The sequence below is a fragment of the Eptesicus fuscus genome, chromosome 20 (assembly GCF_027574615.1).
Source record: "Eptesicus fuscus isolate TK198812 chromosome 20, DD_ASM_mEF_20220401, whole genome shotgun sequence".
Lineage (NCBI taxonomy): Eukaryota > Metazoa > Chordata > Mammalia > Chiroptera > Vespertilionidae > Eptesicus > Eptesicus fuscus.
Window position 1 is genome coordinate 12750085 of NC_072492.1, and position 18695 is coordinate 12768779.

At 42.6% G+C, this 18695-nt stretch overlaps 1 protein-coding gene across 5 annotated transcripts in view; it reads left to right on the forward strand.

Annotated features, from left to right (window-relative positions):
• Positions 1-18669, forward strand: part of RABEP1 (rabaptin, RAB GTPase binding effector protein 1) — a 100153-nt gene extending 81484 nt beyond the window's left edge. For 4 of the 5 annotated variants that reach the window (XM_008156729.3, XM_028133037.2, XM_054709752.1 and 1 more), the window contains 7 exons: positions 2852-2950; positions 7058-7198; positions 9620-9809; positions 10479-10534; positions 13047-13145; positions 14220-14336; positions 16067-18669. In XM_008156729.3, coding sequence (XP_008154951.1) covers positions 2852-2950; positions 7058-7198; positions 9620-9809; positions 10479-10534; positions 13047-13145; positions 14220-14336; positions 16067-16168 — 804 coding nt within the window. In that variant the 3' untranslated portion in view covers positions 16169-18669. The remainder of the gene's footprint in view (positions 1-2851; positions 2951-7057; positions 7199-9619; positions 9810-10478; positions 10535-13046; positions 13146-14219; positions 14337-16066) is intronic. The other variant, XR_008554828.1, reaches the window with a different exon arrangement.
• Positions 18670-18695: the final 26 nt, after the last annotated feature.

Genomic DNA, 18695 nt, shown 5'->3' on the forward strand with positions numbered 1-18695 from the left:
GGACTTGTAAGTCTATTTCTTTCACCAGGTGGGGGAAGTTTTCGGTTATTATTTCTTCAAATAGGTTTTCAGTATCTTGCTATTTCTCTTCTTCTGGCACCCCCATAATTCGGATGTTGGTATGCTTGAGGTTGTCGTAGAGGCTCCTTACCCTATCTTCAAATTTTTGGATTCTCTTTGCTTTTCCGGTTGAGTGTGTTTTGCTTCTTTGTATTTCAAATCTTTGACTTGATTCTTGCGGTCCTCTAGTCTGCTGTTAGGTCTCTGTATAATATTTTTTATTTCAGGCAGTGTATGTTTAATTTCTAGTTGGTCCTTTTTCATATCCTCGAGGGTCTGGCTAAATTTATCGGCCTTTTCTAGGAAATTCTTGAAAAACCTTATAACTGTGGTTTTGAACTCTATATCCAGTCATTTGCTTTCCTCCATTTCTTTCATTGTGATCTGTTTCTTTGTCTCCGCATTTTGGCTGCTTCCTTGAGTTGGTAGAGTAGCTTTGTGTGGTAGGTGTCCTATAGGGCCCAGTGGCTCAGCCTCCCTAGTTACCTGAGGTGGACACTCTTGGTGCACCCCTTTGTGGACTGTATGCTCAGCCTTGTTGTAGTTAAGTCTTTTTTTTTTAATATATTTTATTGATTTTTTACAGAGAGGAAGAGAGAGGGATAGAGAGCTAGAAACATCGATGAGAGAGAAACATTGACCAGCTGCCTCCTGCACACTCCCCACCGGGGATTTGCCCGCAACCAGTGTACATGCCCTTGACCGGAATCGAACCTGGGACCCTTCAGTCCGCAGACCAACGCTCTATCCACTGAGCCAAACCGGTTTCGGCAATGTAGTTAAGTCTTGATTGTTGTTGGTATCACTGGGAGGAATTGACCTCTAGGCCAATTGGCTGAGAGGATCAGCTGTGTCTATGCTGGGAGACCTTCTGTGCTGGATACAGACACCTTTATGAGATAAGACTTGCAAAATTGCAGAAGCCTCTGTGCTCAGCTTGGATGGGGCGGAGTCTCAGGGCGGAGCAGACAGCCTTGGTTTCCCTTCAGCCCTGCGGTATGAGGCCCCTGGGTCTCAGTGTCCCTCGGTAATCGCTGCAAGCACCTCTTGATCGAAAGCCGCCCTCGGGTTTCGCCCACTGCCAGACAGTCCAGTTTCTTTCTGAATGAGTCTGGGTTCCCAGAAACTCGCCCGGAACTGGAGTTTAGCACCCTCAGAGCTTCCGTCTCCCTTCCGCTTTAGAAAGCCAGCCACACACTCAGCCGCCCGTGCATTCAGCAGTCAGTCCTCTGTGCAGGCGCACCTTCGGACCTCTGCCTTCTGCTGCTCTCGATTCTCAGTGTGCTTTCTCTTTTTCTGATAGTCCAGATTCCCCCAATATGAGTCTGGTTTCCCAGAGTCTCACCCGGGACTGGAGTTCAGTGCAGTCGGGAGCTTCCGTCTCCCTCCCGCTTTAGAAAGCCACCTGCGCACTCAGGCGCCCATGATTGCAGCCACCCGTCCTCTCTGCCCGTGCATCTCCGTATCTCAGCCTTTTGCAGCTCCTTTGAGTCTCAATGTACTTTCCTCTTTCCTTCTAGTTGTAGAATTTCCACTCAGCCAGCTTTCCTGTGGTTCTGGATGGTGTCCGTTTTATCTTTTATGTGTAGTTTTGATATTGTTGTGTGAGGCAGCAGTTTAGGTGTTTACCTATGCCACATCTTGGTTTCTCCTTGTTCTTTTAATTTTTAAAAAGTTACTTGTTTTTCTGATTTGTTAGTTGTTTTTCTAATCCTCACTTGAGGATATTTTTTCTATTGATTTTTAGAGAGTGAAAGGGATGGGGGAGGGAGGAGAGAGAAATAAAGAAGGGAGGGAGAGTGAGAGAAACATTGATGTGAGAGACATTGACTGGTTGCCCCCTACACACACTCCAAACGGGCTGGGAATGGAACCTGCAACCCATGTATGCGTTCTTGACCGGAATTGAACCTGTGACTCTCTGGTGTTTCAGCTGATGCTTTAACCATTGGGAATACCAGCCAGGATAGGAGTTTTTTATATAATCTTCTTGGTGTCTTTTAGTGATTTGTGTTGCAAATGTCTTCTATCCTATATCTTGTTTTTATTATTATTATCATCATCATGATCATTATTTTTTACTCCTCACTCGAGGATGTTTTTCATTGATGAGAGAGAGAAGGTGTGGGGGAGGGATGGAATCTGCAACCTGGGTATGTGCCCTGACTGAAATGGTTGCGAAGTAGATCCTGGACTCCCAGACACTGCTCAGCTTCTCAGTGTCACATCTGTGTCTTTTGGATTTGGTACGTTCTTCTAGAGAAGAGCTGTTCCAGATGCTGTACTCAACACTCTCAGGGTGCTCATTCTGGATCTGGGCTCCGTGATTTTTTTTTTGTTTTATTTTCCAGTGCCTTCAAGAGTACATGTCTTCAATATTTTGGTCTCATTTTCCTAATTCTTGATAGAAAGGTGGCTTCACATTATCCAAATCACTACTACTGGAAGCAGAATTAGACAGTATTTTAATTGTGTAAACAAATTTATTTTATAATTTTTAAGATTACTATTGATGACTAGGTCACATGGATTAATATCTGTGGCTAGAGGCCCATACGTTTGCTCATGTGTGGCAGCACGTGATCCTGGGGACTTAGGCACTGCTTTGTGATATCTGAAAGGCTGAGGCTTTGTACGCAGCAGATGCTCACATACCTGTTGATGGTGGGTTACGATGACTAATACATAATCCTATACATTAAGTAAGCAGAGATGGACGGGTTAGTTTCAGAATAACCAGTTTTGTAACTGCTATTTTTTGTACATGCTTTTTTTTTCCTTTTGGTAAAAGATCTCAGCACTTGTCCTAAGAGCCCAAGCATCTGAGGTTTTACTTGAAGAGTTACAACAGGGGTTTTCCCAAGCAAAGAGGGATGTTCAGGAACAGATGGTAAGTTAACATTTAAATAAATGTTAAGTATGTTCAATGTAGTTCTTTTTGTTCTATCTTGAAATCATCTTTGATATGACTTTATCTCCCAGGCCAAAGTGTGGTTACTGTTATGTTCGCCAGGGCCTACAGAACATTAGTAATGGGCAAGGCTATGTAGACATTATTATGTAAAGACATTATTTCCTTTTAAGCCTACCTCCTGACCCCCCAATATTCTAATCTTTCATTGTTCTGATTTCAGAAACCTAAATCAAATAAACTGTGGGCCACTATTTAGTTTTCATTTCCAATTACAAACTAAAATATGAAATCTCTCAGAGCCCTAGCAGGTGCAGCTTATAAGCAGTCATGCTTTTCCTGGACAGCAAATTTACCTAAAAATAACTTGATTAATTGCCCACAAGTTACAATAAAGCATGCTGATAAATCCTGCTTGGCCCTGGGGAACTTTGAGAAGGCCATTCATTTTGAGATGGTTGGGTTAAGAGAGCTTCTTGAAGAAGAGCTGGCTGGAACCTCTGCAAAATAGTTCCCCAGATTTGGGCCTCCTCTGTCATCTAACTCCCATTTGTCTTATTCTTTCTTTTTTCTCAAAGTTGGGACCCTGCATCTGATGGCCCTTTGTAAGTTATAGCATTGTTGGTTCTGCTGGGATGGTCCTACAGAGCTGCCTCTTGTCCAGCTCTTCCAGGGATGACCAAAACAACCTCAGGTTGCATGGCAGTGGTTTCTTTTCTTTCTTCCTTTTTTAAAAAATCTTTTTTATTATTATTGATTTTTAGAGAGAGAGGAAGGGAGAGGCATAGAGAGAGAAACATCACTGAGAGAGAAACATCATTGATAGGCTGCCTCCTGTATGCCCCCCTACTGGGGATGGAGCCCGCAACTGGGGCATGTCCCCTGACTGGGAATAAATTGGCAACCTCGTGGGTCGATGCTCAACTGCTGAACCACACTGGTTAGCATTGGGTCAGTGTCTGAATGACCTTTAAGCTAATCTCTAAATCCTAGCCCTGGTCTGTTTCATACTTGTAATTGTTTCTCAGTCTCTTTCTCTTTCATATTATATATGCACATACAGGGTGGGGCAAATAGATTAATAGTTGTTCATATGGAAAATAATACAGTAATTAATAATAATCCTATATAATAAAAGGCTAATATACGATTTGACATAACAGTAGAACAACCAGTCGCTATGATGTGCACTGACCACCAGGGGGCAGACGCTCAATGTAGGACTGCCCCCTGGTGGTCAGTGTGCTCCCACAGGGGGAGCGCCCCTCAGCCAGAAGCTGGGCTCACAGCTGGCGAGTGCAGTGGCAGTGGCGGGAGCCTCTCCTGCCTCCTCGGTAGCACTAAAGATGTCTGGCTGTGGGCCTAAGCTGTCAGTCGGACATCCCCCAAGGGCTCCTGGACTGTGAGAGGGCAGAGGCTGGGCTGAAGGATCTCCCCCACCCCCTGAGTGCACAAATTTTGTGCACTGGGCCTCTAGTTCAAGAAAAAACTATTTTGCATACTCACACCTGTAAATCTACTTTTGTCTCACCCTGTGTGGTTTTTTTTTTCTTTTTTATTTTTCTTAAGAATATTGGCTCTGCCCTGGCCGGTTTGGCTCAGTGGATAGAGCGTCGGCCTGCGGACTGAAGGGTCCCAGGTTTGATTCTGGTCAAGGCATGTACCTTGGTTGCGGGCTCGATCCCCAGCGGGGGATGTGCAGGAGGCAGCTGATGATGTTTCTCTCTTGTCGATGTTTCTAATTCTCTATCCCTCTCCCTTTCTCTCTGTAAAAAAATCAATAAAATATATTTTTTAAAAAAAAGAATATTGGCTCTGGAACATACTACCTTACTCTAAAGAGCTTTTTATTTTATTTTATTTTATTTTATTTTATTTTATTTTATTTTATTGATTTTTGGGAGAGAAGAAGAGAGAGAAACATCAATGTGAGAGACAAACATCTGTAGATTGCCTCCCATACACACCCTGATTGGGGATGGAATCTGCAACCTGGGTATGTGCCCTGACTGGGAATGGAACCCACAACCTTTTGGTGTATGGGACGATCGATGCTCCAACCAACTGAGCCACCTGACCAGGGCTGTATGTATTTTCTGAACAATTTGGAATTAAGCTGTAGGCATCATATACTCCTAAATATTTCACTATGTATTTCCTAAGAACAAAAATGTTCTATGTAACTATAATGTTGTTATAATAAGTGGACCCTTGCACAATGTGGGGGTTTGGGTCACTGACCCTAGCACAGTTAAAAATCCATGTACTTAACTTCTGACTTCCCAAAATATAACTACTAATAACCTACTGTTGATTGGAAGCCTTACAAGTAATATCAGCAGTTGATTAACACATATTTTGTGTTGTATACATTATATACTATATTAAAATTTAAAAAAAAATTGATTTCAGAGAGGAAGGCAGATGGAGAGAGGGAGAGAGAGAGAGAAACATCAATGGTAGAGAATCATCGATTGGTTGCCTCCTGTATGGCCCCCACTGGGGATTGAGCCTGCAACTGTGGGCATGTGCCCTGACCAGGTGTCCAACTGTGACCTCCTGGTTCATAGGTCGAAGCTCAACCACTGAGCCACAAGGGCTGGACTGGATTTTTTCTTAAACTATAAAAATGTATAAATACTCAAAAGTTTCACTTTCATTCCTTATCTTTTTCATCCTGTTATCATCCACTCCCATATATGATCATTTAAATTTATCTTTGTTTTTTTCTCTTTACAAAAATTAGCAAATATGTACATATTCTTCTTTCCCTTCTTTCATAAGTTAAAGGTAGCGGGATGCTAATATATTGTTGTAAATGGGTTGAAAGTGAGCATAAAGCAAAACTGATTTTTAAAAAAATATATTTTATTGATTTTTTTACAGAGAGGAAAAGAGAGGGACAGAGAGTTAGAAACATCGATGAGAGAGAAACATCGATGAGCTGCCTCTTGCACACCCCCTACTGGGGATGTGCCCGCAACCAAGGTACATGCCCTTGACCGGAATCGAACCTGGGACCCTTGAGTCCGCAGGCCAACGCTCTATCCACTGAGCCAAACCTGTTTCGGCTCTGTTTTATCTTTATAAGAGCCAGTAGAATTAACCAAAGTTTATGCATGACTCTGCCTGCTTGCCAGCAGCCAGTTTGTCCTTCAGGATGCAGTCAGTGGTCACCTCCTGAAATGTTCTCTAACCCTCTCCCCTAATTAGGTGCTCTTTTGTCCTTTTATCACTGCTGAGCCCATTCTGTCCTAGCACTTGTATTACAGTTGGTAATCTCTGATTTACTTACCTTTCCCTCCACTGCACTATGAGCTTCTCCAGGGCATCTGTCTTTTATTCCCCATGGGTATCAAAATGCCTAGCATAGAGGAGTAGCTGCTAAATAAATACTGGGTGAGTGAGTAATCTACATCCATGTATTTAAGTTAAATGACTTAGTACTAAAACAGCAGAAATTAAATACTGTTGTGGGATTTTATTTTATATAACTTTTATATTGATACAAATTCATATGAAGTACCTAAGATAGTTTTCTACATCATCAAGCAGGAATAGGAGCTTATCCCATTTTAAGAATGAGCTACTTAAGGCTCTTTTGTTTCCGAAACATATCCTCTTGATGACGTCTAATATTGGGCGTTCTTGGGCCATTCACATTTTTGAGCTTGAATGTAGGTACATGTAATGAAAAATGAAGATACTGCTTTTGGTTTCTTTCTACTTCCTGTTGAATGCATGCTGTCAGGAAAGGAGTCTTGTACTGTATGCTCTATTTGATACAAGTCTTAATTGTATCAGACACTTCCAACTAGCTAGAGATACTGTTCCTTCTGGAGTCCAGGATACGGGGGAAGAGAGTCACAACTTTTAGGCTGTTGGTAGAAGCAGTGGAGAATGAGCTCAAATAACTTGATCATTGCCTGTCCCCTTCAATATATGTAAAGGCTGCAAGTCAGTCTATGAGGTTTATGCACCCTGTATCCTCAGCCCTCATTTGGTTTGGCCTTGTGTCTCTGGTGCAGCTATCAGCAGATAGGATTTAATCTTTCTGGCTGTGATTAGTATCTGTTTCTATTTTAGGCAGTGCTGATGCAGTCACGGGAACAGGTTTCAGAAGAGTTGGTGAGGTTACAAAAAGACAATGACAGTCTTCAGGGAAAGCATAGCTTGCATTTGTCATTACAGCAAGCAGAAGACTTCATTTTACCAGACACTATAGAGGTAACTTAATTTCCACCTGCTCAAAAATGTAAATAAGCACATTTTCTGAAATGGCTATAAATTCTTCTTTTTTAAAAAGAGGCTTTATTGAGATATAATTGACATACCAAATACTTCATCCATTTAAAGTGTATAATTCAGTGGTTTTTAGTATATTCTCAGATATGTAGCCATCACCACAATCAATTTAGAACATTTTCGTTACCTCAAAAAGAAACTCCTTACCATTTATTCCTTCACCCCACAGCCTTAAGCAACTACTAATCTACTTACTATCTATAGATGGCCCTGTTCTGGATTGTCACATGAATGGAATCATAGTTTTTTAAAATCCTCACCTGAGGATATGTCTTTGTTTAAATTGATTTTAGAGAGAGGGAGGAAGGAAGAGAGAGAAACGTTGATCGGTTGCCTTCTGTAACCCATCCCTACTGGGGATCGAACCCTCACCCTGGGTATGTGCCCTGACTGGGAAACCCATCACCTTTTGGTGTACTGGATGATGCTCCAGCCAACTGAGCCACACCAGCCAGGGCTGGAGTAGTACAGTTTGTAGTCTGTTGTGACTGGCTTCTCTCACATAGCATACTATTTTCGAGGCTCATCCATGTCATAGCATGTATCAGTTCTTCATTCCTTTACCTATTTGTCTATTGATGGACATTTGGGTTGTTTAATGTTGCTATAAACATTCACATAAGGGTTTTCATGTAGACATGTGTTTTCATTTCTCTTGGGTATAAACCTAGCAGTGGGATTGCTTGGTGGTTAATTATTTGAGGATTGCTTGCTCCACATCCTCACCATTTGTTTCACTTAAAATTTATTTTATTTTATTTTATTGATTTCAGAGAGGAAGGGAGAGGGAGAGAGAAACATCAGTAATGAGAGAATCATTGATCAGCTGCCTCCTGCACACCCCTACTGGAGATCGAGCCCACAACCCAGTCCTGTGTCCTGACCAGGAATCGAGCTGGGACCTCCTGGTTCATTGGTCAATGCTCAACCACTGAGCCATACCGGCTGGGCTTGTTTCACTTTTTGATACAGCCATCCTGGTGGGTGTGAATTCTCCCATTCTATGGATTGTCTTTTTCACTTTCTTGATGGTATCCTTTGTAGCACAAAAGTTTTAAATTTTGAGATAGTTCCAATTTACTTATTTTTTCCTTCTGTTGCTCATGTTATCAGTGTCATATCTAAGAATTTTTTGCCAAATCAAAGATCTGAAAGTTATTCTTGCAGAACCAGATTGAGAATGCACCAGAAATGAAATTTTTTTTAATATATATATATTTTATTGATTCTTTACAGAGAGGAAGGGAGAGGGATAGAGATCTAGAAACATTGATGAGAGAGAACGATCAGCTGCCTCCTGCACCCCCCCCACTGGGGATGTGCCCGCAACCAAGATACATGCCCTTGACCGGAATAGAACCTGGGACCTTTCAGTCCGCAGGCTGACGCTCTATCCACTGAGCCAAACCGGTTTCGGCCCAGAAATGAAATGTTTGAAGGGGTCACCTGCCTGCTTTCACTATCAGCAGGTCACTTAACACCTGTTACATTTTCCCTCTTGGCAGGAAAGATTCCTCTCTTCCATGGTCTCTAGAAAACTTTTTATTCTTAATTAAAAAAAAGTAAATCCAAGAAGCCTTGAAGGATGTAACCAGTCTAGCCTTTAAGCCTTGATTTTTAGACTAGCTTCAGCAATAAATCTTATGAAATACTTAACATTTTTTTACCTTTTTCCCCGCTGTTCTTTAATGTATATCTAAGAATCCCAGTTTTTGCTTTACAGTTGCTTTAGGATATCATTGGGAGGATTTTAAAGAAGACAGTTAAAATTTAGGGAAAAAATGAGATTTAAGCTGAATTTATTATAGCAAATGGGGATCACCTTAGAAAGCCATCCTTTGCCATACTTGCCTCTGGGCTAACATAGTACTTTCTTTGCTTGTGGTAGCTGTTCAACAAGTGGTTGAATGAATAAGTAAATAAATTTTATCTTCATAGAATTCACATTTGCTTCTGAGTTTATCTTTTGGTCCTTATACCCTAACTCTTCTTAAATTTAAGCAATGACTAGTAGATGCTCCTAAACTATTCACGGTGAACCCCACATTGTAAGTCACTTAACATTTTTTTTTTCTGCTTATGAAACAGTTTTGAGGGAAAAATATGTAGTTCACAGTGCACATTTTTTTTGGCTGGAAATGTCTTATTTCTATAACATTCTGAATGTTAACATGACATGCACGGTACCTACCCCTTGAAGCCCCAAGTGGGGTGGAGTTGGAAATCTTTAATGTTTGAACCATTTAAAACAACACCTGAAATTCTGGTTGTAGAAAATCTTTGGCTTCTTTTGTTTATTTTCTTTCCTTACAAACCCAGTAACAATTTGTTTCTTTAATCCAGGAACTCCGGGAATTGGTATTAAAATACCGTGAGAACATCATTAATGTGCGGACAGCAGCAGACCACATGGAAGAGAAGCTGAAGGCTGAAATTCTTTTCCTAAAAGAGCAGATTCAAGCGGAACAGTGTTTAAAAGAGAACCTTGAAGAAACTCTGCAATTAGAAATAGAAAACTGCAAGGAAGAAATAGGTGAAGATAAAAGTGATATAGTTTAGAATTGGAGGCATTAAGTAAAACTTTTTTTCTGATTATAAGTAATACATGGCTACAGAATGTGGAAACAGAAAAGTATAGAAAAGAGTTAAGAACTCGTCCATTTTCCCAGATGTTCAGATATATCCAGTAACGAGGAGTAAAACAAAAAACAAAAAAACACCCAAAACTCACTGTCTTTTTAGGTGCTCTAGAGGCCTCTTTGGCAGTTACTAGGAGATGGGAAAGTCAGTACTTGAACCTAGACCACTGGGGAGGGTGACTAAATGGGTGGCATTTCCTTGCAGAACTTTGATGGATTAACAGATTCCTGCAGGGAACATCTCCACACACCCCAGCGTTAGGTGTGGATATCTGATGTAGAGGGAATTTATGATACAGTATTCATTCACATGGACTCTGCTTTTACCTGAGCTTGGTTATAATGCTGATTGGGGATAATTTTGAGAAAAGGGTGTCGGTTTTCTCCCCATTTTGTATATATTTGACTTCTTCTAAAAGGGTGTCGGTTTTCTCCTCCGTTTTGTATATATTTGACTTCTTCATGAGATTGAAATTATGGTAGAAAAAAGGAGGGTTGTAAGAAAATTTAAATCCACAATAATCAATAAATGATAATACTTCTCCCTCTTTTTTTCCTTCTAGCTTCCATTTCTAGCTTAAAAGCTGAATTAGAAAGAATAAAAATAGAAAAAGGACAGGTGAGTTTCAAATTATTTCCACCAGCAACCAGTAGTTATGTATTGAATTCTTTTGTGCTAGACCCAAGGAATAAAATATAGTTATGACATGTCCCTTGTGTCTAGTGGGAGAAATGCAGTGGGAAAGGGTGTGATGATAATCGAGACCACTTATTGAGGAGTCTGCTCTGTGCCAGGCCACATGTCGACCGGAGGGTACAGAGGGGACAGATATGATTGCAGCCTGGAGTTTCCATGGTAGTGGGAAGACAAGGCATGGTATTGATATGTACTTGAAGCTACAGTAGAAATATGTACAGAATTTTTTTTTTAAATATATTTTATTGATTTTTTACAGAGAGGAAGAGAGAGGGATAGAGAGTTAGAAACATCGATGAGAGAGAAACATCGATCAGCTGCCTCCTGCACACCCCCTACTGGGGATGTGCCCGCAACCAAGGTACATGCCCTTGACCGGAATCGAACCTGGGACCCTTGAGTCCGCAGGTTGACGCTCTATCCACTGAGCCAAACCGGTTTCTGCTGTACAGAATTTTTTATAAATAGGAGATGATGGTTTCCATCTGGCTCAGAGTCCTCTTCTCTTGGACAGCATGGCCCTACTCAACACTGGCCTCCTTGTTTGTTGACTCAGTGACCTTTGCCTCCACCTGCCCCTTCCTTCCCAGTCTTGGCTGCACCAAGCCCATCTCTGGTATCTCACTCCAGCCCCATGTTGCCTCATCCTCGTTTATCATCCTCCCAGCTCTTCCACCCATGGGTCCAGCTGTCTGAGAACCTCATTCAGACCTTCAATTCCCTGCACTTTTCCTTTGGTTTTAGTGACTTCCTCATCTGAGCAGCATCTGTATGGCTTCCTTCATCTAGTCTCCCAGCAGCATCTGCAGGTCCCCTGACTTCTCATCTGTCTGCCACCCTCACTCGGTACTGCCTTGCTCTGGGTTAATCCTCCTGTGCACCTCCTCCACCTCTGTCCCACGCTGCTCATGCCACTGGAGTGAAGAACACACTGCTCGTGTCGTCAGTTGGGCTCCGAGTGCTACTCAGTCAGCCTTTCATTTGCCCTTAGCAGATGTCTCCCTTCCCCCCTCCCAGTGGGTGTCCGACAGTCACACTCACTTCACCTCCTCACTCGGCACGTGATGGCCGTGTACCCATCATCGTAGGGCCACCTTCAGTTTCCTGGCCTCTCAATTACTTCTCTTACTTTTCTTCCCAGCCTTCTCTGTCCTGTTTCTCCAGAGAAAATGATCAGTTTCCGCCCAGCGAGGTGGCTCAGTTGGTTGGAGCATCATCCATACACCAAAAAGGTCTTGGGTTTGATTCCCTGTCAGGGAACATACCTCGATTGCAGGTTCAATTCCCATTTGGGGCATGTATGGAAGACAATTGATCGATGTTTCATTCTCACATCGATGTTTCTCACTTTTTCTCCTTCCTCTCTCTCTAAAACCAATGAAAATACCCTCAGGTGAGAATTTTTTAAAAAAAGAAAGAAAATGAGACTTGTTTCTGACCAGACTTCCTCTCAGTTTCCTGCTCAGTCATGTGCCTTGAACTTCTACCTTGTTACTGGTCTTTTCCCTTACACGGATGTTTCCTGTTAAGAGGAGAAAGGTTTCTCTTTGGATTACACTTCTCTCTCAAGTTACCAATCTTTCTTCTTCCTTTTAGAGGCAAGGTTCTTGACCTCCACTGCCTGACCTCCCGGTCACTGCTCATGCGTTGAGGTCTGGCTTCTGCCTACACTGTACCGTCGAGGTTGCACTGGCAGAAATCATCAGCCCTCTAGTCACGTGCCATCCTTTCCACTCTGCTGCTGTTTGGGTTCAGACTTCAATTCTTCCCTGGGTTATATAACAGCCTCCCAAATTTATCCCATTCCAGTTCATCTTTATAATAAACCAAGGTGGTCTTTACATTATAAACTATGTCCCAGTCTGGTTAAAAGCCCCCCAATGGTTCCCTTTACCTCCAGGACCAAGTCCTCTTCCTTAGCCTCCCTCCTGCCTCTCCAGCCTCGGCCTCTGCACTCAGTGGCTCAGCAAATAGTCACCACAGTTCCTGAACTTGGTTTTTACTCATGTCATCCATCCCCTCTCTTTGGAGTCTCTCTCCACCTTCACCCTTTTCCTTCCCCTGTAAAATTTTTCATCTTTTAAGGATCAAATGTCATCTCTTCAAGGAAGCCCTTCTCAACTTTTCTGGCAGAATTAAATGCTTCTTCCTCCATGTTCACTTGTCAGAATTCTTATTTCATACTTTTCTGATTTCTCCTTCTCCAAGCCTTAGAACATAGTAGGTGCTTAGTAAATGTTTAAGAAATGTGTCTTGAAGAATAAATAGAAGATTCACAGAGACCAAAGGGTGAGAAGAGCATTACAAGCAAAGCCAACATCCAAGGCCCAGGAGACCTGAGAACTTGGGCATCGCACTCCAGGTGCAGCTCCTCTGGGCAGTGTGCTGAGTAGGGAGTTGAGTGAACTCAGCTTTTTCCTTCTTTCTTTCACAGTTGGAGTCCACATTAAGAGAGAAGTCTCAACAGCTTGAGAGCCTTCAGGAAATGAAAATCACTTTGGAAGAACAGTTAAAGAAAGAGACTACTGCTAAGGTGATGTTTTTGTTGGTAGTTGGATAAAAAAGCAGGGCTAAGAATGTAGGATCATATCTTGCCTATTTAAAAAAAAATTGCTACTTGGAATAGTGCTACCCTTTGAAAGTTGTCAAGACCCTGCTTGCAGAAAGAAAATGAAGTGAATTTATCTCATTCGAGTTGGGTCAGATCTGACGCCCGCTCTGGCTTTTTAGGTGTTGGGCTGAAAGGGCCATGAAGCAAACGGCTCTGCCATAGCTAGACATACTGCTTCAAAAGGGTCATCCATTTGACTCATCAAATACTGCATTGAACCATATTTGCTGCCTAACTTTTGATTATTCCAGTTAGAATAAAAGTGCATGAGGCTAATTGTGGGGGAGGTTTCCTAGAAACAGTGTCTGTGTGGTCACCTTTAAGGGTAAAAACACTGGAATGGTATCTGATAGTTCTTTTCTGTAGAAATGCTGCCACATGGTCTGCTGAAGGGGAGATAGTTGGGGCTGCCTGGTGTATGTTCACTGACAATTTTCATATGCTTGACTGTTGTGGTTGTCAGAGAAAGTCCCCCAAGTTTCTGTCCCTATTGCTGTAGTAGCTCTGATCTTAGCAGCTGCTATATATATAATTTTTTTAAAAAATTGATTTCAGAGAGGAAGGGAGAGGGGAGAGATTGAAACATCAATGATGAGAGAGAAGCATTGATCAGCTGCCTCCTGCACGCCCCCTACTGGGGATTGAGCCCACAACCAGGGCATGTGCCCTTGACTGGAATAGAACCCAGTACCTGCCAAACCAGCTAGGGTTTAGCAGCTGCTGCTTGATGATTAACCACTGTCACCAGGCTGCTGGGGGTGAGGGGAGTCGTGTGTGTGTGTGTGTGTGTGTGTGTGTGTGTGTGTGTGTGCGCGCGCGCGCGTAGCACTTGAATCTATTTTGATTCATTTTAGGGACCTCGAGCAAGTAGCTTAGGCAACTAGATACCCACCTTTCTTCTCTAGTAGTAGGAGACTACAGGTTCCTAGATCTCCTAAGTGATTCTGACCTATGGCTCTTTGGCATTAATCTTCCTTCAAAACTTGTATTTTTCAGGTTACCATTGAACAACTAATGTTTGAAGAGAAGAATAAAGCTCAGAGGTTGCAGACAGAACTAGATGTCAGTGAACAAGTCCAGAGGGATTTTGTAAAGCTTTCTCAGACCCTTCAGGTGAGGCATTTGGGGAACCCTTAGAGCACCAAGGCACTTTAGGGGCTCCTGGTACCCAGGAGAACTCACCGCCCCTTGACTCGACCATTGACAATAGCTGACCCAGCCCAAACACCTGCCTGGTCATTCAAGCCAAAACCCAGGTGTATACCTCAGACTTGTGCCCCTTTCCCTCTCTACCCTGTTGGTCCTTAAGAGTAAAGTGCAAAGTTCTTGGAATACCATGTAAGACCCTTCCCAACAAGGCCTATCCCTACAGTTTTTCACCTCTTTGCCTTATACAGTAGGTTCTCGGGTTACTTCGGAGATCCGTTCCTACGGTGCGACATAATGCGATTTTTGCCATATGTCGGAACCCACCTACATAAGCACCTACGTCACTCACATGGAGCACATACACAGCAATAATGAAGTGAAACAGTAAAAAAAATTTAAATGAAATATTAACAATTCCTAACCTTTACTTGTGGTAAATAACAAAAAACATAAAACAGCCCTAACCGGTTTGGCTCAGTGGATAGAGTGTTGGTCTGCGGACTGAAAGGTCCCAGGTTCGATTCCGGTCAAGGGCATGTACCTTGGTTGTGGGCACATCCCCAGTAGGAGGTGTGCAGGAGGCAGCTGATCGATGTTTCTCTCTCATTGATGTTTCCAACTCTATCCCTCTCCCTTCCTCTCTGTAAAAAAAATAAAATATATTTTTAAAAAAAACCACATAAAACACATATGCACATACGTCAAAATGACAGAACTTTTTTTTTTTAATAAATAAATGGGAGATGACATCGAAATGATGTACGTCAAGTCTGACGTAACCCGAGGACTGTCTGTATTTTATACTAGAGGCCCGGTGCATGGATTCGTGCATCGGTGGGGTCCCTTGGCCTTGTCTGTGGGGATCAGTGGAACTCCGTGCCACCGCAGCCCAGCCTTACCTGCCAGCTCGTCAGGCTCCAGCCTACTGTCTACATCCATCCTGCACAGCACGAAGCAGTGCGAGAAGTGGCAGGTGGCAGGGGAGGAGCCTGATCCCAGGCTGGGTGCTGCACCACTCCCGCTCATACCAGCCCCGCTGAGCCCGCTGCTGCGGCCCCACACAGGCGCGAGGGGGGAGTGTCCATGGGAGAGGCTCACGCCACCACAGCTGCGCTCGCCAGCTGTGAGCCTGGCATTTGGTGCCCCTTTGTCAGCTGAGTGGCACTCCCATTGTGGGAGCACACTGACCACCAAGGGGCAGCTCCTGCATTGAGTGTCTGCTCCCTGGTGGTCAGTGCGCATCATAGCTACTGGCTGGCTGTCCAGTTGCTTAGGCTTTTATATATAGAGATTCTACGTTCCAATGTATTTTAACTCCTTGTGGTTCCTTACCCACCGTACAGTAATCACTCTGGTAAGCATCATCTCATCAGCCCCTGACTCCTTAGGCCCAGCTTAGCTTTGTCCTCCCCATAGACCCTACAGAGCTAGGTCCTCACACTGGGCCACAGTGGTCCACCACCACCTCCATGCTGCCTTGGCACCCAGTGAGCGTCTACAGTGACGTTTAGTATATTGTGCTGAAATTCTCTATATAGGTCCCCCCGCCCCAACACCAACACATCCATGGTCCCAGCACCTTACACTGGGTCTGCTCCACAGCAGCTTTTGGGAATTGCTCCATCTCCTCTAAACCAATCAAAGTAAACTTCCGAAAATCTAGACAGGAACCATGTGCACTTATGTCTCTCCAGGTGCAGTTAGAGCGGATCCGGCAAGCAGACTCCTTGGAGAGAGTCCGGGCAATTCTGAATGATACCAAACTGACAGACATTAACCAGCTTCCTGAGACATGACACCTTCAGAGCAGGACTCTCACCTGCACTTTGGGTTTTTAACTCAACTTTAGAGCAACATTAATTACTTACTCTTAACTAAAGAAGTCACTAAAAAGGAAGACTGGGGAAATGTGTTTCTAGTGGGAGAAGACTGTGCAGCACAGAACAGCAAACAGCCAGGCTAATTTGCAGCAAAAAGACCTTTCAAATGGGAACACTAGTGAGACCCCAGGCTTGACTCCAGCATATGTGGATCAGGTTCGGTGATGGAGAAAGTGCTGTTTCCTTGCCTATTTATCCAGCATTTCCCTAAAGCACCATCCAGTAGTGTTTGGAATTACATTTCCTGTTCATAGATCTTGGAAGAGATAATTTTTTGTTGTATAGAGTACATCAGTAACAGTATTCAGCTAGCAAGACACGTGTAGTATGCTGTATGAATATTTTATATTAAAATATGAAGTTTGAGAGCAGGCCATTGGCTAGTGACTGCATTTCCTAGCTCAGTGCTTTTTAAAAAAACTATTCTGTCTTTCATTGGAGGATCTTAAATGCTACTGAAACTTGCCGGAGAATCAGAAGATGTGGCAAACAAAACCAAGAACTGAATTAATTATGAGAATTTGAAAACTTAGCTGGGGCTATACATATTGGAAATTGGGTTAAAGGAAAAGCACAAGAAACTGTTTGAAAGCACTTTTTTTGCTACTTGGATAAATTTTGTGGGCCCACAGGTACCAGGGTCAAACTGAACTGGTACCACCTGCTCTTGAAAACCTTTAGTTATTGGATCAGTGGGAAAAGATATTAACTAAACAAGCTGTGTGTGACAACATCTAGTATAAACTTATAAATCTGCTGCTTGCTTTTAACTCGAATCAATGGGCCGAAGTACTGTTTGTTTCAGGAGTGTCAAATACAAAATGGTGATAACTATGTTTGACAGGTACCAATTTTGTATTTTTCTTTTATAATTTAGACCTGGAGTGTGGTAATGCTTATGAAGTGGGGAAAACCCCAGTCAGTCCATTCATCAGTTTGGAAATCTGCTTTGTCATTCCTGTGAGGTTAGCTTTTCTCTGTGAGGAAAGTTTCAGTGAACAGGCTGCCTTGGCCGCGTGGTGTTGCAGAAAGCACAGGGAGCGGTTCCTGTTGGCTCCTGACCTCCTCAGGACGGTTAGCCAGAGGGGGCCTACATGGTTTCATTCATGATAGAGATGGTTCAAAGGTGAAATTGTTTTCAAATCATTTTTGTGATTGGTGTCATATAACAGCAAGGTACTTGAAGGAACTAAAGTGAATTGTCATTGTTACAAATGAAGCTATTGTGGACTAGCCCGAAAGATCTTTACTTCTGTCTTCCATGGGACAAGATAAAGACTACATACCTCATTCCTTGGGTTATTGTTGTAGTCTTGCATTCATGATTATGAATTTAAAAGTAAATACTAATTATGGAAATAGTGCTACAAGCTTGCCATGCATGAAACATTATTTTAATTGGTTTACACTCTTTTATAAAGTACTACTTGGATTAGATAAAGGAAACATTTATCCTCATTGAGTTACAGGGAATTTAATTCTGAAATACAATCTGTTTAAATGATATAAGTGTAAGACTGGTTCCTTGGATAAGCCCTAAGCTCATTTGTTTCAGAATATTAAAATTGGCACTATAATTCAGGATGGATGGGTAACTTATAATCTTCCTGAACTAAACTATAGCTCCCAGGGAACTGCTCTGCTGAGATAAGCTTGCAGATGTTTTTCTCAGTAAGATGGTACTGGGCTAATAAAATCATGGTTAGGGAACCACTGGTGGTCTCTACTTTGGCAGATGCAGACTGTTGGAACTCACTTTGCTAAATATCCTAGAAAAACCCAAACTGTTACTCTAGGTTTTGTTAACAATTTGTTTCTGGTATGAAGCCAACATTGTGCCACTATCCTGGTAAGAAACACTTTAATCTGGGTTTTCTGTATAAATGGGAAACTGATTTGGAAGGCAGGATTTAGCCTGTCTGGACAAAAGATCAGTTGGGTTTTACAAGTGTTCCTGTGCTTGTGTTCAGTCTGTACACACATTTTTTCACGCATGTCTAACATGATTTACCTCCTACCTGTTACCTGCCTTATGTGGCTTTCAATTGGCAGTCACTCGGCCATTTCTAGGCAGGTGCAGTGTTACCTTTCAGAACTAATATGGGCAGGTATAAAAAGATTACCCACGGCTAACAGAACAAAATCACATACTGCATACAAAGTAATTTGTTTCTTTTTCCCTTTGAGGGCCTACATTTGTACCTTGTACTCACTCATAACTCCTATCAGGACACAGTGCACAGCCAAACTGAGCTCTCAGAGGTAATTCTGCCTGTCGCAGTGAGCAAGCAGTGGCCTTGCAGTTGTGGATCCTGGGCTCGGCTCTAAGCAGATTTCAGTTGTAACCGTTTGTTAACTGTACTGAAGGTGTGTCCTTAAGAAGAAAGTGTTCAAATTAAAAAAGCTGCTGCCTAGTATACTGTGTGGCCTTTCCTTTAAATCC